The sequence below is a fragment of the Protopterus annectens genome, chromosome 10.part0, assembly GCF_019279795.1.
Source record: "Protopterus annectens isolate FY-2018-M chromosome 10.part0, PAN1.0, whole genome shotgun sequence".
In the NCBI taxonomy this organism is placed as follows: Eukaryota; Metazoa; Chordata; order Ceratodontiformes; family Protopteridae; genus Protopterus; species Protopterus annectens.
This window is the reverse complement of record NC_056744.1, coordinates 159,668,535-159,693,178: the sequence shown is the minus strand read 5'-3', so window position 1 is coordinate 159,693,178 and position 24,644 is coordinate 159,668,535. Positions and strand designations below refer to the sequence as shown.

General features: G+C 39.4%; 1 protein-coding gene across 1 annotated transcript in view; it reads left to right on the top strand.

The window, feature by feature from the left end:
• The window catches only part of SDK2 (sidekick cell adhesion molecule 2), a 1,526,639-nt gene that overhangs the window by 378,377 nt on the left and 1,123,618 nt on the right, over nucleotides 1–24,644 (top strand). Inside the window, exon 3 of the mRNA XM_044085131.1 lies at nucleotides 13,157–13,307. Within this exon, the coding sequence (XP_043941066.1) occupies nucleotides 13,157–13,307 (151 nt within the window). The remainder of the gene's footprint in view (nucleotides 1–13,156; nucleotides 13,308–24,644) is intronic.

The following is a 24,644-nucleotide window of genomic DNA, read 5'->3' as shown; positions in this document are numbered from 1 at the left end:
TCTTCTTTCGGCTTTTCCTGATTAGGGGTCGCCACAGCGGCACTCCGGTCCACTAATGATTGCCAGTAGATTTTTACGGTGCCAGCTCAACACCCAACCTTCAATGAAGGCACACCCTACGCATGTCTTTCGAACGTCAGTCGACTGCGGGGAGGACATGCAGACTCCACACAGAAGGCGCTGTGTATTTATATATATGTATATATATATATATATATATATATATATATATATATATATGTGTGTGTGTGTGTGTATACACACACATACACACACACACACACACACATATAATATATACATATGTATATATAGATATATAGTCTATGTGTGTGTGTGTGTAAATGGTTGTTATTATACAGACAAATAATGTATGGTGTATATTCACAATCTAAACATTTTGTTATAAATAACAATTTCACATGCTATATTTAGGTGATTTTTGTGTCCCCTACATTGAAACTTGTTTAGCAACATTTTTGCTAAGTTAATGCTGTGCATCAAGTAGGAATCATTAAGTGTTCACTGTAGTGTAGTACTGGTATCCAACTGAACTAGCTCAGTTAGAAGAACTTTCTAACCTTTATTTACATTTTCCTTATTTTGAATTGACAGTAGTGTGTTAACTAACAATAGCACTTTTATACCCTCCTGGATTTCATCCTACAATTATTTTCCATTTCAGCGTGAAACTTGTCCCTGGTCTACTTGCACTTCAGTTGCAGAAGAACTTTATCTATCTTCCTATGTTTCCATATGTCAAAAATGTGAAACAAAACACCTCACCTAAGTTCTGCTAAACGCCAAGGAACAAATATGAAGAAACAATGGCTTTAAATCTAAATCTATGATGTGCATGTTTCTCTATACATATAATGCCTATAGAGGGCATTATGTGCATCAGCATTCCTAATAGCTGATAGATGTTGTAAAATCCTAACCTTAAACATGCAATTCGTTTTTCCAACATAAAAACTTTCACACTGATCACATTCTGCCATATATACTAAATCTGTAGTCCTACATGTAGCCCTGGCTTTCCTCCCAGTAACTGGATGAACAAAACTGATGTTTCTATTAATATAAGCACAAGCTTTACACGAACCACATGGAACAGTGCCTGGATTGGCCTTGAAATGTTTGATATCAGATAACTTTTCATGAGACAGAATATCTTTAAGATTTTTATTTCTTCTAAAGCCAAAACAGGGATATTTCCCTACATACTATGGAATGAATTCTGTCATCAGTGGTTAGAATATTCCAATTCTTACGAACCACATCACAGACCCCTCTTATGTTATTACTGTAAGTGAACATAATTTGAGGTTTCCTTTTTTGTATGCCCCTGTTCGACTTAGATGAACTGTCTTGCATATCAGAGAGCAGCCATGGGGTCGACCTATCATGTCTATGTGTCTTGCTGTTTTGGATAACTCTTTTGGTCATAGATTTATTGTAGCCTCTTTTACTAAACAAACCAATCAAGTTATCAGCCTCATCATTGAACAATGTTTCATCTGTACAGATTCTAGAAACCCTACTAACCTGTCCTTTTATAATATTAGGAAAAGTATGCCTGGGGTGCATACTATCGTAACTTAGTAGGGTATTCCTCCAACAATCCTTCCTAAACAGGTGTGTGGAAAAACCTTCATTCCTTTGAACTAAATGCACATCTAGAAAATCAATGTCAGTCCATGAACTATGCACATCATAGATTTAGATTTAAAGCCATTGTCAATATCAGGTTGAACAGTAAAGGGGGTGATATTAAGAATATAACAGAGCTCAATGAGGCCAAGTGGATTGTTGAACTATTGGCCCATAGACCTCCAGGTCTTAATGAGATGATTCCCATGAAACCCGCCCTGAAAAATAGACGGGTGTTTTATTGATTTTGATTGGCCATGCCTTGTTTTAAATTGTTACCATTTTGTCTGATGGTTATCTGAAGAAGGGTTACACCTGAAAGCGCTCATCTGTAATTGTTTTTATTGCTTACTGAAATTTGTCTTTGTACAGTTTTTTCTACTTGACATTGGATTTTATTAAAACCTTTGGACTTTCAGCAATGTTCTGCAACGTTTTTTCTTCATATATGTTTCCATATGAGCAGCTTTTCTCAGGTTGCATCTCAAAAGTAAGGGGAATATGACACCTCCCCCCCTCCCACACACACACACATTTAGCTCCTGTGAAATACTTCATAAACTTACTTTTAACTATTTCTCCTCCACAGGAATGATATAGGTGGAAATGTACGTTGGTATCCAAACTTCTGCCAGTCATGACAAAGTCTAATTGAGTGAAGATGGTAGAATAGGCTCTGCATACCCTTAAGGCCTTGTACCACTTAATTAAGTAATGACATTTACTACAGATGCTACCAGTAAAGGTTACCATGTCCAGATTAAAAAAAAAAGAAAATTACAGATGGAGAACTTATATAGATAACCTCCATCAACCATGTCATCTTTAAAATATCTGTCCATCTACACCATTGTATAAGATAGGAAAGTAACTGTTTAGTACAGATATATTGCAAATCCTAATATGGATTCTTTGCTTCCTTCTTTTACACATTTCAAATCCCGCTGCTTGCTAACTTCCCAGACTTTGGCAGGAATCAAGAGTATCTGTAACCTAGCCACTAAGCTAGTGGAACAGACAACTAAGGGTTAGTCTTAGAGATGACCATCTCCCAAAAATGCTAAAAGAAAATCAATAATTCATTGTTATTGTGAATATCTCACACTAGCATCCTCTCGCTCTGTTTCTGTCATTTTTTTTTCGGTAAATGAAAAAGTCATTTTAAGACTAATTACTTATGAATATTAAGTAATTGAAAAGGAAAGTACAGAAACTCATCATGTTTCATGAGGGAAGTATTGTGGTCAAGGAGTCCAGAACTATTATACTGTGTGCAGGGGAGTGTTTTTGTCATCTGATGGTGCTTTTCCCTGCACCGTATATCATGGGCTGATGTCTGATTTCCTTCCCCTCTTCTCTGCAGCACTGCACTACTGTATTGGAAAGTCAAGAGAAAGAAAATGGTGCCAGGACAGGCTGCTTTGGAATTTCTAGAATGATTGTTTAAGTGGCACTGATCCTACATCATTCCGTATTCAGAGAAGTACATCTCCAACCCTGGAAATCAGACCACAGGCACATGGAGTAGAGTCTGAACTATTGCTTCAGTACTAATGTCTGGAAACTCCTATTGCTTCTTTCTGATATTCCTTCAGTGAATGGTTTCTCAGCTATTACATTTGAGATGCCCAGTGACTGGATGCCTGGTAACAAATCTGTAGCTGGCTCACCTAGCACCAGGTGCCCACTCCTGATGTAGTGCCCCACACCTCAGCTCTTCAAGTTAGGAGCTCTGCAATAAGCCAATTGATACTTTTGTACTAAATGTTTTTCTACAGCAGACCCATGCCCCCTCAGGTCTTCAAGCAAAGAATAAAACAAAACAAAAAGGCTGATAAAAAGCCAGGTCAGTAAAAAAAAAAATAGATACTGAAGGAAGTGTACTTCTGCAGTTCTAGATCATGCCCCCTAACACTTTGCCTCTGGGGCAACTACCCCCATTCATCCCACCTTAACAATGCTATAGCCTGAAGGGCACATGTTTTTTTCTTTAATCTTTCTGACAGCTGGAAGACACACCCAGTACCCAGAACTCCCACATGCTAGACATCCATGGATCAGATTTTGGTCAGTCAGATATCTGATCTTATTCCCGTCACTCATAATGGTTATTTTAAGTCTGTGCTAAAGTACTTGCTCTTTTTTGCAAAAAGCAACAAAGGCAACTTCAGTTTCAATAGGCTCTTCAAATGACTTTTTTCATGAGATATATCTAACATATGCATGCACAGACACACACATGTGCGAGCATGTACAAAATCATCTTCTTATCCACTGTATCTCATTAGTCTCAGAGCAGGATGTATTGTCTTTGTGTGATCCAGTCCAAATTACACCCCCTTGGATTAGATACTGACTCTGATGAATAGGAATTTCTCTCTCTTCTGGCTACCCTCCAGAAAACATCTTATTTGACAAGGCATGTCACAGAAGAAATTATGCTAGCCTAGCAAAAGGTTTGTTGAATTGGCAAAGGATGAGACGTCTAAGCCTGTGCGGTCCCTCTCATCTTTCCTTCTTTTGTTAATGATAAAGAGAGAGAAAAGTAAAGTAAATCTCATTCACATGGATCCTTCATCTTTCTAACTCAGATGTATGCTCAGTCAATAAGGTTTTAGCCCATTAAAGCAAACTTCTGCATCCAAACCTCAGATTTCTTGAACTTAGGGAATGGGATACCTAGCAATGCTACCAAAGAAACATACATTTCTCTCCAGAAATTAGCTGTCTTCAGAAAGAAGGTGAAAGTTTTAGTACTTGGATATATTATATTTATCTAAACTGACTAAATTTTATTTTGGTGTAATATTAAGGTATATAGCAAACATCAAGATAAGGCCTTCAGATATATCACTAGCTTACACTTTACAAAATGTTTGTGTAGCTTATCTCCTTATAAACATTAATTTCGTACAATAATGCTGACTTTGCCTGTGCATCTGCTTGAATAACTCAATATCCAGTAGTTGTTTATCATGTCCCTGTTGAACAGTACTTGAAGATGACTCTTTATGTATGCCACTGAGACATCTTTTTTCTCTCATACCTAGGACTTGAACTTTGTAACCGAGAAAGTAAACTAACCTCTGTTTCAACCCATTAGTTCAGCAGGTCAGAAACATTTTTCTTAGAAGCACTACTCTAAGTAGCAATTACATTAACCAGAAGGATTTTGAACTGCAGGAGAAACAATTTTCTTGTTAGCAGTTACCTCGAACAGAATGATTTCTAGAATTCTCTACTGTCTTCCAAAAGAAGATGGCATCCCTGAAACTCCTTATTATGCCTAAGGTTGTCTCTGAAATTTCTTTGAACCAATCTATGCAAATCTCAATCTTTTCTCCTAAGCAGAGGAGTGAAGGTGGTGGTGGTGATTGTACACACTATGGACATGCACAAAAAACTCTGATGTCACAATGAAACAATTAGACCAATAAGACAGTCTAATTTGACAATTTTGTCTTTTATTATTGGAAAAAATTGGGTTGACAGTCACTAAACTGATCTATCTAATTATTTTTGTTGGATAAGTGCCCAAGACTCTGAACAAGTAGGTTAAAGGTCACTGAAGAAGAATTGCAGTTACCAGTGCAGCTTATTTCAAAAAGCAATTACTTGCACATCTGTTCTCCAGGATTTAAAAACTGAATGCCTCATCTAGAAGGACAAAGTTTGGTTTGTCCGTCCTTCAGGACATACTATGAACCTTCCACCTACCCATACCTAGAAGCTGAGAATACATTGCTTTATGTGCTCCAAGTTATATACATTCTAGTAGCAAAAATCCTGATGATGAGCAAGGAACAGTCATGAGGGCGTACTTCCCATAACAATAAATAGTTTGATAGTAAAATCATTGCTGTAGGACAGATTTCCTCCCTCCCTTCCTCCATCATGGTGCCCTACACATGTTGCAAGTCTGGCAGTGTGTGTGTGTGCGTGTGTGTGTGTGTGTGTGTGTGTGTGTGTGTGTGTGTATATATATATATATATATATATATATATATATATATATATATATATATATATATATATTTGTACCACGTACAGAGGTTTGGGATTAATTGTGTGTATTCAATTATATTTCAGATGATAACCTAGAAATGTTAGTGTGCTTCATTAGCTTTGTAGTTAGAGGTCTGTTGTTGTATCTGATGCAGTCAAACCAGTTATTTTTACTTTTTGGTTTCTTTACACAGTTGCTTTGACTGTCATTGCTCCTCTGGCCTTACCTAACATCATCTCAAGGTGCACTCTCCTTGCGTGTTTCTACCTGGGCTACAGAAAATAACAGAGTAGTGCACATGAAGCACTCTGTTTTGTAGCAGTGCTTTCTCTAATAACTGTGGCTTAGGACTGTCACCCTGTATCCTTAAAATGCCCAACTGCTGAAAAAAGGCAATTTTGACCTTTTTAACTCCTTAAACAATTATCCTATTACTAGATCATGTGCTGTCAAGGTTAATTATGTTCACATAGCTCAATCTTTCCAGGCTGTTCTTCCTTATTTATATGTGGTAGAATTTGAGTCAAGAAAATAAGTCCTTTGTGTGAGCCTAGAAGACATCGTCACTTATGGGCCAGATGATGAATGTCATGAAATACTGGTATTTTGGCATTAGGATCATCACCTAGACCAGATGTCTTATTATTTCTGATGACCTTTATACTGTTCATTATGCTGTGGTCTGTGTCCATCACAACTACTGTAACACCCCAACCTTGAGGTTCCCGACACTGACCTGGAGTAATTTCAGCATGTGCAGAGCCCTGTAGCCAAGCTTTTATTAGGATGTTTCCATAATGAGAACCAACGAAGAGCAGCAAATAAAAACTGATGAAACCTCAGGAAACATGAGCAGAATGATGTGAACTCACTTTATTATCTTACAATAATTAAGATCTTTTATCCTGATAAAAGGAATTCCTCAGAATGGAACAAATCACAAACAAGTAAACTTTTATTAAAAGAAGACCCCCATGAAAAAAATTCTCCTGTTATTATTATTTAAATAATACAGCCATAATTAACCTAAAAATAGCAATTAAAACCTCTTTTAAAAAGACCTATATAAAAAACTGGCGGAATACCAAAAGCCTTTGCATCTAATTATTAATAAATGTTGTAGTGAAAACTATCAGTAAAAACTATTTTTTATATAGTATATAAGAAAATAAAAAAAAATTGTAAATAACAAAGATATTTTTCTAAAAGTGCATAATTTCATTAGTAAATAAAGCTTCAAGGGCTATATTATGCCTAAATTGTTAACAGGAAATGTTGCACTGTACCACAGTTACTTGTTGCAACTTATAATACTGATGGGCTAATAGGAAATTGCAACCCAAATAATACCTTAATGTGTTACAGAGCAAAATATGTTTTTAAATGAAGAATACTACTAATTGACAGTATCATTTAAACCCCAGTCATTGGTAAAATTAATCCTGAGCTGCCATCTAATTTCCTTTTGCTCCAACAAATCACTAAGGGGACCACCCCTCATAGGTTCATAGGTTCATAGGTTCATACTAGGCTATCTGCCCGAGGGCATTTACAAGCCTACCCTTTAGTATGGGGAACTATACCCATTATTTTGCTGTGCCTCTGTCGAGCAGTGACACTGAGGTAATCCCTGGGGTATATCCATCCATTGGTCAAGATTTCTCTTGAACAAGGCCAGCGAGGTGCTCTGCCTCACATATTATTTTTTTTTATTCACAGCATAGGGAGTCTTTGGGTGATGAATCTATCCCTCCAGCCCTTGTGGCTCTGGATCTAGATTTTTGAGGTGAAGCATATTCATCAAATCTGGGTTTGACATGGCCTTGTATGTTAGGCAAAAGGTCACCTCTGAGCTGAATAGAGCTGGAGTTCTTTCAGTCGGGCAGCATAGGACAGATGTTTGAGACCCTTTATCCTTTTGGTGAGGAACTTTTGTGGCCTCTCCAGCTGCTGCAAGTGTCGGGTCAGATACATTCCGAATGGGGCATTGTACTCCATCATTGGTCTGATGAGTGATGAGTATAGGAGACTATGACCTCCCTTGATCTAGATGAGAATCCCTTCATGATAAGGTGGGCAATGTAGAAGGTCTTCCTAACTACTTTAGCTACATGGGTGTCGAATGACAGACTACTATCAACCTGGGTCCCCAGGTCCCTGATAACTTCTTCTGTGCTCAGTGGATTGACACCTATTTGGTAGCTAGGGTAACCTTGTTTTTGACTATGCATTTTTGGCATTTAACTTTAGGCCATGGCTCTGGCACCAGTTATCCGTTTCTGTGAGACCCTTCTGAAGGATATCTGTGTCAGATGTGTTTTCTACTATGTTTGCAGTCATCTGCAAACTTTGTCAAAGTAGATGCCAAACAAGAGTGGGCCCAGGACTGAGCCCTGTGGTATACCACTTGTGACAGGCTTTGAGTCTGACATGGCGCCAGCAACTCTGACCCTGTGGGTTCTGTCAATCAGCCAGTTTGCAACCCATCTTGTGATGTATGGGTTAACATTTAAGCTGATGAGTTTTTCAATGATACCCGAGTGGGGTATTGAGGTAGGCTGTATGGACTGCCTTTCCTCATCAATGGCTTTGGTGACTGTTTCAAAAGTCAACCAAGTTTAGAAGGCATGATCTGCCTTTGACAAAGTCAAACTGGGATGGATCCAAAGTCTGCAAATTCCCTATGTCTTTATTTATGAGGTCCATTATGATCCTCTCCATGGCTTTGCAGATAAGGCTTGTCAGCTTTGTGAAGTGGGACCACAGTTGCAGTAGGTAAGACTATGATTAAACAGCTGTCCTAGCTGTGGGTTTAATTCCACCATCAGGTCCCATGGATGCTGTGTTTTTTGCTTTGGAGAGAGCAGTTCTCACTTGGGCGTTGGAGATGTTTGAGGGGCTGCAATCACTTGGTATAGATATCTCTCCTTTTGGTGTGGAGGGCGGGAGAAGTTTGCACTGAACCTGTCAGCCAGTATGTTGGCAATGTCTGTAGGATCAGTAATCTTCACATCATTTTGAACTAGTTCTGAGCATATCTGGGAGTTTCCTCCCAGGTTTCTAACATAGCTAAAGAAGGCCTTATGATTGTCTTTTGAGTCTTTAGCTATTTTTCTCTCAAAATTTGCTTTGGATGATTTTATGAGAGCTCTTAGTTTTTACTTATAGTGATCAAGGGTGTCTTACCTTTTAAGGATTTTGCTCTATCTTGTAGTAGCTTCCTCCTTTTGTTGTAGAGTTTGTTTATGGCTGGGGTCCACCAGACTAGACGCTTGCCTTTGGTACAAAGAGTCTTTGTTTTGCTTGGGATTGCCTTATCCATGCAGTCCTGCAGGTGCTGGTAGAAGGCATTTGTAAGTGATTCAGCGCTCAGGGGCCTTAAAGGAGACCACACTAGTCTTTAGAAGTGTGAAGTCGGCTTTCAGAAGTTCTTTACTGTGGTCTTTTGGGTGGGATGAGGACCTCCAGCGAGATTAGTTTGTGATCTGATCTCACCAGTGACGTGTTGAACATTGTGCTCCCATGTTCGTGATGATGAGATCAAGTATGTTTTCTCCTCTTGTGGGGATGGTGACTAGTTGTTCCATGGCATTTGAGTTTATGAATTCCAGGAACTTTTGGGCTAGGGTGTTTGGGCTTGAGTAGTGTTCCCAGTCTATATTAGGGTAATTGAAGTCACCTAGTATGATGGTGTTTGGTGATACATTTATCCCTCTAGTGTTTTCAGGAAGGCCATGTGAGGTTCCTGAGTTTGTGAGGGTGGCCTGTAACATGCTATAATTTGCAGAGCAGTCTTGCCTATGGTTAATTGCACCTGGATGGTCTCCGATGCATCAGTCTTGAGGTGTGGGTGTCCTTGATGAATATGGATACCCCCTCCTTTCTTGGTATTGTTAGTGCTGGGGTGCTCTCAGGAGCCTGAACCAGGTTTTCTGTCACTGCTGACATCGATGTTTCCCCATACTGAGAAGGGCCTCTTTTCCTTTTTGTGTTCTAGGGTGGTAGGTTTAGAATTTGAGCCTTGCCTAAAAAGGCACTCAGCATGTCATCCCAGGCAGACAGACATTGCCTTTGAATGACACCAGAGTTTAAGCCAATTGTTAAAGCTGATCATCTTATCTCTGTATTGTGGCATCATTCTTGGTGAAGGTAGGATACTGCTCAAGGTCAGGGTCATACCTGCCTGGGCTACATAATCAGAGAGCTCCTCAATGTCCCTTTTCATGGACAATGACTGAGTCATATTTGTACCTGCTGTTGAGAGACCTGTGACAGGCAGCTTACTGTGACCTTCTCCTTACTCAGTCTGGTGAGCAGGACGTCAGTGTGTCTGACTATGGAGTCACCAATGACTAGTGTGTCTGGCATTGTGTTTGGCCTTAAGGGCTGTGACTGTTTGACACTCTGACTGTGAGGTCTATGTGTTGCAGGTGTTGTGTTCTGAGGTGGTGGTTGTTTGGGTGTCTGCTTTGGTGGCCTCTGCTGTTTTGGTAGAAGTATGTCTTTGTGTGTTTATGTATATGATTTGAGGTTGTGATGGTACTATGTGAGACTGGGTCTATAGTGTGTGTGGTAACCTTCTCCTCCTGACTGGTCTTGCCAGTCCTATGTTAGCTCAGCCTCCAGTTTGGATGTATTTGTGTTTTTGAGGCAATTGTAACATTGCCTCAATATTGTTCACCAGCTGAGCAGGAGAGGACACTAGCAACTTTTTGGGGTGCTATCTATAAGAGTGCTGTATCAAGGTAATAAGTACTGTAGGAGCAAGTGCTAGGTTTAACAGATAGAGAAAAGTCTACTTGGAGTCAAGTAGAGATGATCTTTTTAGGTATAAGAGAAAGTGCTAGTAACAGGGATGCTTAAAGGTAAGATTGAAAATAATGCACTCTGCAGTGTGCACTAGAAGTTAGATATATGAAAGTAGGTAACGAGTTTTACCTGTTTAAAAGTTAAGGTTTAGTGGAGAGTTACTATTTTTAAAACAGCAAGATGGACTGAAAGGGGTGGTTACTTTTGTATTTTGGTACTATGAAATACTGTAGGATGGCCAATAAATTTAAATAATTGAAAAAGTGATGGTTTTGTGATTACAAGACAGTGGTATTTAACAAGACAACTTAAATGGGTGGGAGGGAGGCAAAAATAATTCTGCCTGACTCAGAACAGAGAGAGCTGTGGTCTCTTTTGAAGTTTTAATATGCTGTTAAAACAGAATGCAAGCAAAACACAAGGTAAAGAAAACAAACATATTCAAAAAAAAAAATAGGCAATACAGAAATACAAAAAAAAAACACAAAACACCAACTTCCTTCACAGCAAAGTGTAGCAGAGTCTGGATGAGCCTTTCTGGTAAAAGCCAGTGTCCAGTGATGTGTTGTTTAGATATAAAATTTGAAACTGTGGTAACTCATGATTTTAACACGTTTATATAATGCATTGCACTTGTCCTTTTTTATATCGTAAATGTGTTGGTATATCCTCTTCTTTAAGATTTCCCAGTTTTCTGAATATAAAAACTGGTTCAGTCTTGGCATTGTGCCACATAAACCGTGCCAGAATTTAAGCATTTATATTTTTGACTCAGTTTTACCTCCATTTTACCTTTGTAATTTGTTTCATTCTGAAGAAGTTCATTTACTAGGATGAGTTTGGTTCATTCTGCTCCCAGGTTTCCTGATGTTTTATCAGATATTTCCATAATGGTCCTATTACTTTTTTCCTACAGTCTGTACAGGCTGCCTTTCACTGGAGGGCTGATATTTAAGGCTGTCATTGTGACCTCTTCAGCTTTACTTGACTTTGTCTTGCCAGTCTTAAGGAATGATTTCTGTGCTTCCCAATGGCATAGAGAATAGAACTCAGGTGACAAGAGGTTGACTAGCCACTCAGGTGCCTGACATTGCTGTCAGGGAGGATGAATGTGCCTATCCTGGAGTGAAGGGTCACACCTGGAACCTCTCTAGTGGAGTTCTGGTGGAGGACACTGCTCTGAGAAATGACTCTGGGCTGAGGGACAGGAAAACAAAGACAGTGTGGCAACCCTATAGGGCCATGGGCAGTATGCCATCAAGAAATCTACACGCCATTGCTCGCTCAGCCTGATGTTGATATCAGCATGTGGGAGAGGGTTTTATAAGTTACGAAAAACTCAGTTTGTCAGTAGTACAATCATTCTGGCCTCCCTGTGATGATGGCTGGGAATTTGTATTCAGTAGTAAGTTGGATAGTAACTCATATATCTCTGTTTCCAGCAACTAGAGTAACAGTTTATCTACTGCTTTTGTAATTCTGAATGGGGTAATAGTATCACTGAATACTGTAAAGAAACCTAAAGGACATAGCATGTCTCTCATGTGTAGAAATGAGTTATGGAAATTATCTACTCTATCTTCCTGCTATACTTGCTGTTAAACACCTCTATAACATGTATATATTAATGTAGCTTGTGAATGATGGCAAATACACTCTTTGGTTAACTCACTATCTTATATTTACTATATTTCTATAAGAAGTATAGAGATTGTGTACTCTATATATTGTTTAATGAACCTTTTGATTAACATGTCTTTCTCTTGTTAATGATTTTACTGCTCTGGAGCTTTTCTCCCTGGGCCTCCACTGAAAATGGACATATATCTAGTTGGACTCTCCCAGTTAACAAATGTAAAATAAAAATAAATAAAGTTATTAAAAAAAAAAAAAAGAGAGAGAGAAAGAGATCCGTTGCTGTCCTATCAAAAAATCATATACCATACTTGTCCAACATACTATTAGTGGTTCCCAGGATATGTCTGGAAACATCTACTATGCATTAATTTTTTTCTGTTAGGATTTTGTCCTGTGAAACACACCCTTTGTCAGCTATAATAGTGCCCCTGTTGCTTAGTTAGAAGGTTTCTGAAAACATCTGTTCCAAGTACTCTCTGAATTTATGATCACTGTATGAATGCAGTTTCTCTGAGAAGTTTTGCTGAAAGCCAATTCCAGTGAACCAAAACCAACATTTTATTTTGCAGGGGGAACAAACCCCTCTACCCCCATGTGTGGAAAACTTCCCACACCCCACTAAATTATAGACAGTCAGGCAAATACAACTGACTCCATGGTTGCACAGCATTGAAAATGTGTAAGTCACAGTTTATTGTAAGTGTTTTTCTGTATAACTATGTTATTATTTCAACATTTGAACTAATTCCATTCAGCGAGTTGATACATTCTTAGATCTGTCATATAAATCTGGAATTATCATATGTATTTACTGTATGAAGTAGGATCCATTTTTATCATTTAATAATTGTATTGCCCTTCATTTTTAAATTGTGTAAAGTAATTAGGTTTCCAAATAAACTGAATTTAAGTTTTAGGATCTTGGATAGTCTTAGTTTGCTAAAAGGCTGCTTTAAAAGGCTGTAACATATTTATATCCAGACATATTACTGCTGTATCATAATTGTGTGATAGATACAAAGGTCTTCTCAATGTCTCATTTTTGTTTAGATATGGGAAATTTTGAAAACACTGAGCAGCACCATCTGAATGTTTCTCATGGAGAAGCAGCTGTAATCAGAGCCCCCAAAATAGCCAGCTTCCCACAGCCTCAAGTGACCTGGTTTCGGGATGGACGGAAAATCGTACCAAGCAGCAGAATGTAAGTTAAATCTGAATTGCTTCCTTTGAATATGCACAAAAAAGATGAAAGTTGACTGTCCTGCAATTATAAACAACTGCAAAGTTTCTAATAAACAGACGCCAGAACTAGCAGATTTACTGCTTCTACCTGCTTGCATGAGATATGCAAGAACTGTATTTTACGTAATACTGTTAAGACATATATCTGCTTGAGACTGTGTTGTATTTCCTGACAGAGGCTGGTACCAAGTTCAAGATTAGTTCTTCTATGTTGCACATACTGAGTGCCAGGATAAGAAGTGGCAACCCTGTGACCATGAATTAGAATTACCATGTTAATACAGAGTGAGTGAGTGAGTGAGTGAGTGAGTGAGTGAGTGAGTGAGTGAGTGAGTGAGTGAGTGTGGTAGCTCTTTTTTCACTAGGTTAGTCTTACTTGACTGTGAATATATGTATAAATATAGTCAATATTGTAAGTTTGTTCTGTGTATGAGAAACATCTTCAACACAGTGAAGCTACCTAGACTAAAAATATGATATGCTAGAAAATAGCAGATAGCCCATTCTTCCCTTGTGCCACTGCCTTGGGTGGAAACCCTTGCATATTCCTGCAGTGGCCTGGTCCTGTCCATAGAGGTTATGCTTTTCTGGTTCATCTGACTTTACCACTAACTGTAGTTTTGCATATATAAAGTAATTGCATGTTGGCAGCCTTGTATTTGTAAAAAGCGATTCTATAGGTATGACCTCCATATAGCTGTGTACATACACTGTAGATATATTGAAAATGTTATCTGAAGCACACCACGAAATAAATGCTTCACTCCACTGGATCCCTCCTTGTCTGCATTCTAAACTGTGTCCCCACTTGGTTTTCACAGTAGGAATTTGTCCAGTCATGATCATCAGCTTATTTCTGATCTCTGTTATCTGTCATCCCCAAGTCTTTGCCCACTAAAAGCATCTGTTTGATTATTTTTTATACACATAAATGTTGGAATAGATGCCCTTTCCACGCTCCTTGGTATTTAGTGATGAAGCACTTCCCTCAGCCCAGATTATCCAAGATTAATTAGTGACTTAGGCACTTGAGAGGCTAGGAAGGGAGAAAAGGATTAAGTGGCTTACAGCAACTCACCCATCCCTAGAGGTTGTCTGACTCACACAAGTACTGGCCCTTACTGGAGAGAAAAGTGCATAGGTTCATAGGTTCATTGGTAAGTACTAGGCAAGCTGCCTTTGCAGCCCATTTTATGCTTAGCCAGTTTCCCTTTTTGTGCTCAAAATAACCTCTCCCAATTTGTTATAAATTTGCCTTATGCATCTCATGGTTGATAATTATATATTATCCCTAATGAAAACAACTGGGACCATACTATAGATAATCTGAGGGACCCATGCATGGGATAAAGCATTTAGGTGCTGACTCTCTCCGTTAGTAGCACAGAAAGCAGTCCTGGGCTAGATTTTATGTTTCCCATCCATAGATCTAAGTTGCACTTGAAAATGGACAGGGATGAACTTTGCTTTATGTGGATGAGGAGTCTGTGCCACAGCAGCAGTACCCTCTGCGAGATTTACCTTTCCCTTCAAACCATTTTGTTGAAGTTGTAGAAGAGGTTTTGATACCTAGACTGAGTGTTTCTGATGCCATTTGACTTGCTGATATCCACTAAATCCATCAGTAAAGGATCAGAGGATGCCTTGTATGCCAGACTCAGGTCACCGCTTAGCAGGCTGCATGGTGTGCAGCAGATGATTTGATAAGTGCATCTGCCTTTGAGAGGCTATATTCAGTAACTGTTTAAAATGTCGGGAACCTCTAGAATGGGTCCTGAAACAGGCAGATTGAATTGCCTTAAAATGGACTTACATATACGAAAAGACTGCCAAACATTCCCTTTTCTATGAGGTATGGTGATCCCAAAGTTGGCATATATAAGTTTGAGGTGGGCAGCCCCACCCCCAGGAGCAAAAAAGAAGTGTAAAGGAGAAGTCCCATCTTCAAAATTCACTCATTATCAGTAGATTATGTCTTTCTTTTTTTGGCATGGTGGCACTTGGCATTAGTAGTGCTGTCATTTTAATAGCAGACCCACATTCACATGGTGCCAGTCATGAGCCTGATACCTGGAATTTATTCTCACACTCTTTATGTTCCCCTGCAGAAGATATTTATTTAGTGAAGACAATTTTATGGGACAATTTTCAGTGGGACCATTTTGCCACACTGAACAATAATAAAGTCAAAATCTTTGCTACCTCATCCCTAATGAGACAGTTGGGAAAACAGAGGCATTCTCTTTTCTTGAAATAACACCATCATTTCAATCCATTTACATGAATTCAGAAGATATGACTCTGTAATACAAGACAAAGCCAAAATACGGTTAATACTAGACTTTGACCAGGAAAGCCACAGTATTCTCTGCTTGTGGGCCTGAATACCATTCCACTGTGGGCCTTGCCTCTACATAAGTCATTACTGAAACAGCAACAAGGCAAGATGTCACATCCCTGCCTCAGAATGTCTTAAAGGTTGGTAGAAGATCTAGCACAAGAAAATCCTACAAAAGTGGAAATAATTTGTCACTTGAACTACTTAACAAGGTCTGTTCTCTTTGCATTGTCCAAAAAACACAATTGTGGAATATTTATTTAATTTGTTTGATTCTCACTTGGCTTATTTATCAGTCGAGTGTAATGTCTCTACAATTTCTGCTTGTGTCCCACCTTTCCTCAGGTACCAACCATTTCTTCAACTAAAGCCTTGTGAAAAAAGGAGTATTCCCCAGTTATAGCCTTCTGAAAAATAAAAAGTTCTTCACCCAAGGCTACCAAGAGGAGTATTTCTGTGAATTAGGATTTGAACTTTATCTCGATTAAAATCAGGAGATTAAATGGCTATGAAATTGGATTCATGGGAATTTTTTGGTTCCGGTGACAACACACAGAAGGAATTTAGTGTCATACACTCTTGTATAAACCACTTGACTTAGTATTTCAAAATGTAAGAGTGCAGTTGAATACAAATACAAATGTTATGCCAAGGAGTGCATCAGCAGCATGTCTGAATCAGTTTGTACAGCTGCCAGTCTTTTATCCTAAGTAAGAGAATGAAGGGAGCCATCCCTGCATGTTAAATGTGTATTCAGACAAGTGAGACATTGCAACACCAGGAGAAACAACGAATTAAAAAAAAACTGTCCAGCTTTTATCTCATGCCAGAAAGGGGTGACAGTTTACCATTCAATAGAATGACAAAGTAGTTGGCTCACTGTATTGTGTTTTCTTATGACAAGCATAGTTCATCTCTACAGGGCACAGTATAGGCATAAACCACTATGGCAGCAGCTACATGTTCAGCATATGTCAGAGAGAGATGCTTGTGCACAAGACATTTTAGAAACTGCCACATTGTTTAATGTGCACACTTTCTAAAACCACTACAAGTTGGAAGCAGTGAACATGGACTAAACACAACTAGGGTTGCAACTAGGAACAGAAATGAATAATGTCCAGCAATCTGCCACGATAACATTTCAGCTTTATTCTAAAAACATACAAAATCCAATGACTTGGAAGCAGGTTTTGGCAGGTTTTTGGCATAGCTGTGGTATGGGTCATTCTTTAACTGCCAATTTCCTATGAGTATGCAAGCATTTCTTGATTGCCTAGGAAAATGTTATTGTGTAGTATACTTATCATTAGAGCAAATGTTTGAGGAGAGCACTCTGTAACAGTAGAAACAGTCTCACTCCATCCTACTGAGGAAATTATGCATAGTTTCATTATAACTCTTTTATTGGAGTTTTACAAAGCTACTGTTTAAACAGTTACAGATTTATAGTAAGGCAGTAATGCTGTATTTCCGTCATTCTTTTGTGATAGCCAGAAAGGGCTCAAAGAACAACAGAAACCACTTCTGAATGTTGGCTCTATACAAGTGCTTCACACACCAGAATTGGTTCCATCAGCTGCAGGTATAAGACCATCACTGGCCACCATAGAGAGAAGAACAGAATAGATGAAAACTCTGGCCAGGAATATGTAAAGTGAGGAAAACAAAAATATTTAATTTTCTGTTACAGTAACTGCTCCTCCAGTATTTTAATATTACGATAACTATTTTTCACAGCTCTGCTTATCATATTGCCAGACTTCTGGACTGTAACAATGACTGTAGTAAGTGTATATCTCCACACTTTTATGAAGCAGAACCACAGCAAATAGCAATCAGTTCTCAGTGTTTTACGTTCAGGCTAGTGCCTGCACCAAGGCCATTTTCAAAATGTTTTGCTCTAATTTCTGCATTTTAAAGTCCAACACAGTAACAGTTTTCCCACAACTACTGTGACATAGACGGATAAATCCCTGACTACATAGCAGATAACCCAAGTACAGCTGTCGGCTTGAGCACTGAAAGAGCCAAGGAGAGGAGTGTACAAGAGTATGTTAAGTGCTGGCTCACCTAGGGTGATGGTCTGTTGATCTAATGGCTGCTTGACCCACTGAAAGTGGAAGCTTACAGGTGATAAAACAATAAGCAGGCATACGAGTTTGGCTTATCAGGCCAATGATGGTTGCTGTCATTAGCATGTGTCAGTGTGCGAAACCAAAAAATATGCACTGGTGATTGCCTGAATGAGGGCCTCCACAATAGGCTTTTGCCATACAAGGAACAAATGGGACGATTGACTGCAATTTGATGATGGACAGTAAGCATTGCGGGAATAAAAATAACTTAAAACATTTTTCCATGCTAGGTGGTTGTCTGCTAACAGCTCAAGCCCTAGAGCAGTTCTTAACACAATGGCATCAAAAAGCCTTTTCAGAAGTCTATGCATTACAGGAAGTCAGTCCTTTTCCCTATATGGCTCCTACTTAAGACTGCTTATTTTCTGGGGACTCTTGTACACGTCTAACTTGAAAGGAATTCCGTCATCACAAGACTGGGTGGAGGAGGTGACCTGTTTACTGATGGATCTCAAACAGATGGCCAAAGATAGCTGCATGTCAGCAGTTTTATGGTACCAAAGTACATGATGTCATGCATATTGACATTCTCTTTTACCAGACACTGAAGATGAAAAAATCCAGTATCTCTTAAACAGTTTACAGAATTGAGTTTCATAATTACTTGAATAGGATGTATTAGTGTTGTCAGCAAAAGCAAAGCATTTAATTTGGAATGCAGCATGATATAATTTTTAGCAGTAGGGCCTACCAATAACTAACTGCTGCTTGACCATGTCAGAATTTAAGAGGAGGTGCCTAAGATAGTGCCGAACTAGTTTTACTTCTAAAACTGAGAGTGCACAAGGTATGAACACTAAAGAAAAATGCATTAGCAACCTAAATACGTTAAAGACAATCTGGCAGCTAAAGCCCTCAGAAGTTGTTTGTGTTCAGGAGCATACTGATGCAGAGAAATGCTACTTTTATAAAGTGAAGAAATAGGGACTACTTGTGTATAAATTAGTGATATTTTCCAGTGAATTTCACGAAATCTCTTTTACCAAATAAAACATTGCCAGTTTTATTTATTTATTTATTTAATCTGAATTTGATGACCAGGGTAAAGCAGTGATGTTCTCACTGAAATCACTGTTGCAGTATTCCAAACTGATGAGTTTTCATCACTGACATCCAGCCATGGTTAGCCTTACATATTGACATATGACCCCAGCCCATGACAGTAAGGATACAAAAACAGATGTATGAGTGTAGAACCTCAGACTATCTCACCACCAGCCCAAATGCAGGTCTCACACCCATCAGTCTGATCTTTGTGTGGTTATTTGTACAATAAACCTTCATGGATTCAGATAAGTGCCCCATTGGAGAACCTTCCTTTTCTTGTTTATCATATTTATCTATGATTTTGTTAAATGCCAACTAGGAGTGGAAAGTGTGAGTGCTGTAGGCAGATACCTTACAAAGACCTCCATTCATAGTGCCTTTTCTGTTTAGTCACAGAGCATGACTAGAAACCCTGTTCCATCTGCCAGTCCTTTATACCTAAGACTTTGTGCTCCTGTTTGTTATCACTGAATACTTTCCTAAAGACAAATGACTAAAACATTTGGCCCAGTCTAAGATAACAGATCCCTCCTTATTTGATGTACCATCCTCTCCAAAGAAAAAACTCAACAGGCCAAAGCCCATTGATTTTTCTGATCGATCTGATTCAGATGTTCCAAAGTAGCCTTCTGTGGAGTAGGCAAAGGAGACAAAAAGAAACTTCCCGCTGAGGTTGCAGAACCCATGGTACATCCAACATTTCCTTAGATGCCCTCTTCTGGAACTCTGCTGGAGGCCAGTATGGTTGCTGAGGACTGCACATCCAAAGTGACTGCTACCGCAATGGAGATGAGAGAACAGCAGATCATTATCTCAGAGGACCTTGAAAGTATCCTTCAGATTTACTATGGGAAGATATTCTGGGCTCATTGACTGAGGTATATCAGGCATTGGAACCTTCACAGTAAGTCCAAGTATATATCTCCCCTAAGAAGAAATGGCAGATGACTGAGCATTTTCCCATCCCCCAGTCTTCTAGGGAGAAGGAGTGGATTGTTCAGTGCCATTATGGCTATCAAGCCTTCTTCCTTTTTGGTTCTTCTACCCACTTCTCAGAAGGAGTGGGTGGACTTTTTTCAGTGCATATTCAATGCCATTATGGTTATCAAGTCTTCTTCCTTTTTGGCTCATGTGCCTGCGCCACAGAAGGTTACTTTGGAGTCTTCCTCTGAGGAATAAGAGGGGGACCTCAAATTCAGATGATCATTCCCTAGCATACTGTTCTCACATTCATTCACCCATTCAGGTGCCCTCAGATGATGAGGACTCCATCTCCCCAGATTCCCCTGTGGAAGATGCATGCTTTGGAGATACCATTGTGATTATAATGAAACATTTTGAATGGGAGTCTAAACAAAATCTAGGAAGTTCAGAAAAGACACTACTACCTTTTGGAAGTGGGTACTTCAGCCCCTTCCCCTGTACCTCCAGTCCTGGAGCCCTTTCTTGATGCTTTCTCATCTATGTCTGCTGCTGCTGACTTCCAACCTTTAGCCCACAAGAAGCTTGATAGAGTCCATAAAGCTCTAGATAAAATTACATTTCTTTTCAAGAATCTAGTTGCTGAACCTTCAGTTTTTTCTTAGCCTCAGACCAACCATCTAAAATTTGGCCAAATGCTAATGCCCTACCCTCAGACAAGGACAGTAAGGCCAAGAAAAGGTGGGGAAAAAGATCTATGCTTCATCTACATTGGCCTTAAGGACCATTAATTAGCAGACCCAGTTGATCAAATACTTTCTGTTTAGCCTTTACAATCTGAATAAGGCTGTTACTGACATGGGAGGGTCAGACTCTAAAAATACATTTTGTCTTTGGTGGCTCAAGCCACTCAGGTAGCTAGGCAGTAGCATAGCTAAGATGGTGTGACAGGGCAACAGCCCTGGGCACAAAGTGTTGGGGGCGGAATCAGCAATTACTCTTTAATGTAATACCAGCTTTTAAAAAACAGTATTGCACTTGTGGTCAAACCTGAACACTGTAGTACTCCATTTCTGTTCTAAACTGTAGCAATTGCATGCTACAGTTTAAAAGAAAAAAATCTCTCTCTTTCTCACTTGAGTGCTGTAGCACTCTGTGCAGGCAGGGTATAAACTGTAGCAAGCAGTTTGCTACAGTTTAACTTTTTTTTTAAACTAAAGCATGAGCACTGTACCTCCAGTCCTGGAGGCCTTTCTTGATCCTTTCTCATCTGTGTCCTCCACTGCTGACTCTCAGCCTTCAGCCCACAAGAAGCTTGATAAATTCCATAAAGCTCCAGATGAAATAAAATTTCTTTTCAAGAATCTAGTTGCTGATCCTTCAGTTTTTTCTTAGCCTCAGACCAACCATCTAAAATTTAGCCAAATGCTAATGCCCTATTCTCAGACAAGGACAGTAAGGCCAGGGACAGGTGGGGAAAAAGGGTCTATGTTTCCTCTATTCCTCTAGCCTTGACAATCTGAATAAGGCTGTTACTGACATGGGTGGGTCAGACTCTAAAAACACATTTTGTCTTTGGTGGCTCAAGCCACTCATGTAGCTAAGCAGTAGCATAACTAGGGTGGACACCAAGTTTTGGGGGTGCAATCAGCAATTACTCTTTAATGTAATACCAGCTTTTAAAAAACAGTATTGCATTTGAGTTCAAACCTGAACACTGTAGTACTTCATTTATGTTTTAAACTGTAGCTATTGCTTGCTACAGTTTAAAAGAAAATAATCTCTCTTTTTCAGTTGAGTGCTGTAGCACTCTGTGCAGGCAGGGTATAAATTGTAGCAAGCAGTTTGCTACAGTTTAATTTTTTTTTTTTTATAAACTAAAGCATGAGCACTGTAGCACTCCATGCAGGCAGAGTATAAACTATAGCAACTGTTTGCTACATTTGTAGCAAGCAGTTTGATACAGTTTAAATTTTCTTTTTTAAACTAAAGCATGAGCTCTGACACACTCTGTGCAGGCACATGTATAACATAACAATGGTTTGTTACAGTTCAAAAGAAGAAGTACCTCTTTTTAATAAAATATGGTTGTGGGTGAATGGATGTTAAAGGAGGGTTGGGGTAGTGGGAAGAGCACAGAATTGGAACCTGAATGGCTGGGTCTGGGGGGAGTGCCATGCTTCTGGCTACCTGGTTGTTGTGCCAGTAAGAGGAACATCTTTTTTTTTTATGCTGGGGGGGTGCATAGATCTAACAATAATAAGCCAATCACTTGCGGCTTATTAGAGTGAAGTATTTTTTTTTTTTTGGTCTTCCCTTGAAGAGCTGAAGGGGAGGGGCACTGGTTCATAGCACCAGCCCATGACACTAACTGAACCAGCTATACTGATATGAAATGCAATTATGACACTGTCGAGGCCTCTTCCAGATCAGCTGCTACTGGCTCAGTTATTAAGAGGTATGCATGGTTACTCATCCTTGAAGATTTCAAGGCAAAACTCCTAGATCTCCCTCTTCACAGGGTCCTTTTGTTTGGACCAAAGGCAACTAGTTTATTCAAGAACTTGCAAGAGGAGGGTAAAACTATGAAGGACGGCAGACAAAGTCCTCTTACTTCTGTACCCAGATATCAGATAAACTACCCTTCTAAGTCTACATCTTTTGTCAGAAGAGGGGATAGGCCTTCTCTGAAACACAAGAAGGCACCCAGAAAGAGGTTTCCAGACAAAGCTGAATGGGATCCCATATCTGGGAGGCCTCCCTTCACAGATAGTTCAGTGTGACTGTCTTACAGTGGTACTTGAAAAATGTATGGTCTCAACACTGTCACCCCATGAACACACATATCCCAATCATACCATGTCTAAAGATAAGGATCATTTGTTGGGTATCACAGGTGAATCTCAGTCCAGGTCTGCCCTTCAAAGTGCAAACCTGAACTCTAGAGCTGCACTCAGTTGCCTCCAATGAGGCTTGGGGTTCATGAACAGAGGCTCACAAGGTCCAGGATTGCTGGCAACCCAACCTCAAGGCAGAGCACATCAACATGAAGGAGATTAGAGCTCTCATTTAGGCCCTGCAAGTCTTCTGTCTCTGGAAACCAGGATCTTTAAAGGCATTAACAGACAACACAAGTTCTATGGTACATAAATAAGCAAGGAGGGGCAATATTCTCCCAGTTGTGCAGGTTGGCTTAGATTGCTTGGGACTTGGCCATCAAGTCGAATGTGCCCTTCAAGCAGTATACATCCCCTTGCAGGACAATATGCTGACATATTCCCTTAGCACATCTATCAAAGACCCCCACAAATGTAAGCACAATAAACTTGATTTCCTAGACATATTCCACTAGTGGGGCACACCACAGATAGACTTATTTGCCTCAGAAAACAACAAACAGCTTCCTCATTTTTGCACAAGACTCCTTTTCCCTAGACTTGGAAGAGAGATGCCTTGACTTTCAAGTGGACAGGAATGTTTCTTTATGTCTTCCCACCACTGCCTATGGTCTCAGAAGTTTAAAAAAAAAACATGAATTTTGCTGGTGATTCCCTTTTGGACAAGGCAGCATTGCCCCCCCCCCCTTCTCTGTCTCTTAGCCAGGGGCAATCACCACAAGCTACCCCACAAAGTAGACCTGATCACACAACAGAAGGGCTCATTGATACACCCCAACCTATCATCCCTCAACTTAATCCTATGGATAATAAGGTTCAGATCCCTTCCAGACACTAATTTTCTGAGGAAGTGCTTTGACTACTCCAGGAGGAAAGGAAACTTACTACATTAAAATCCTACATAACCAAATGAAACAGATTTTCAACCTGATGTCAAGCCAGAAATCTGGACCCAATAAAATGTGAGGTTCCTCTTGTTTTATTTTATTTGTGTGAGCTCATGAAAGATGGTTTGGCATATTCATCTACTTAAGCCCATGATTTAGCCTTTTTAGTCTTTCTTCCATTTATGTTTGGGCTCGAGGTCAAATAATTTTTAAAAGGGGTTCTGCTCTTAAACTTTCCAGGAAAAGCTGTGCCTCCCCTTAGGATCCCAAGTATGTGCTTGAAAAGCTCACTCTGCATCCCTTTGAACCAGCAGCTTCCTCCACTCTCAAATTCTGCACATGGAAAAACATTTTGTTAGTGTCTCTCACTTCTGCTAGATGGGTCTCAGAGATCCAAGCCCTCACTGCTACTCCCTCTCTTCCATATTTTTCACAAGAACAGAGTGTCCCTTTGGGTCAATACTTCCTTCATACCTAAAGTGGTACATATGATGTCCATCAATCAGGTCATCTACCTGCCTAATTTTTTTCCAACCCACAGAACAGGGAAGAAATAATTTTACATTCCCTAGATGCACACAGTTGGCTCAGAATCTACCTGTATTAAACCAAGTCTATTTGTAAGTCAGACCAACTATTTGTTTCCTTCCTGGATTATAAGCTGGGCCAGACAGTTTCCAAACAGACTACTGCTAGCTGGATTTCTAGGTCTGTCTCTTTCTGCTATACTCTATATCACCAACGGCTGTTCTACTAGTACAGTCTGAGAACAGATAATATTTGTTTCATAAAGGCTGAGTGCATAATATTGGAGTATTATAATAAATTGAATCCAGTAGGACCAAAATATTCCACACCTCAAAAGTGTTACCAACAACTCTGTACAAGTAAAAATCTAAGAAATGCTTTAGTATCATTTGCTTTATTCACCAAGCTAAAATTCATGACTTATCAGTGCAATTTATGTATTCCAAGAAACAATTCAGATTGGTTTCTGTATCTTTTTACAATGCAAATATCATAGGTAAGTAGCAGACCAAAAGATGACCTATAAAATCAGTTAATCTT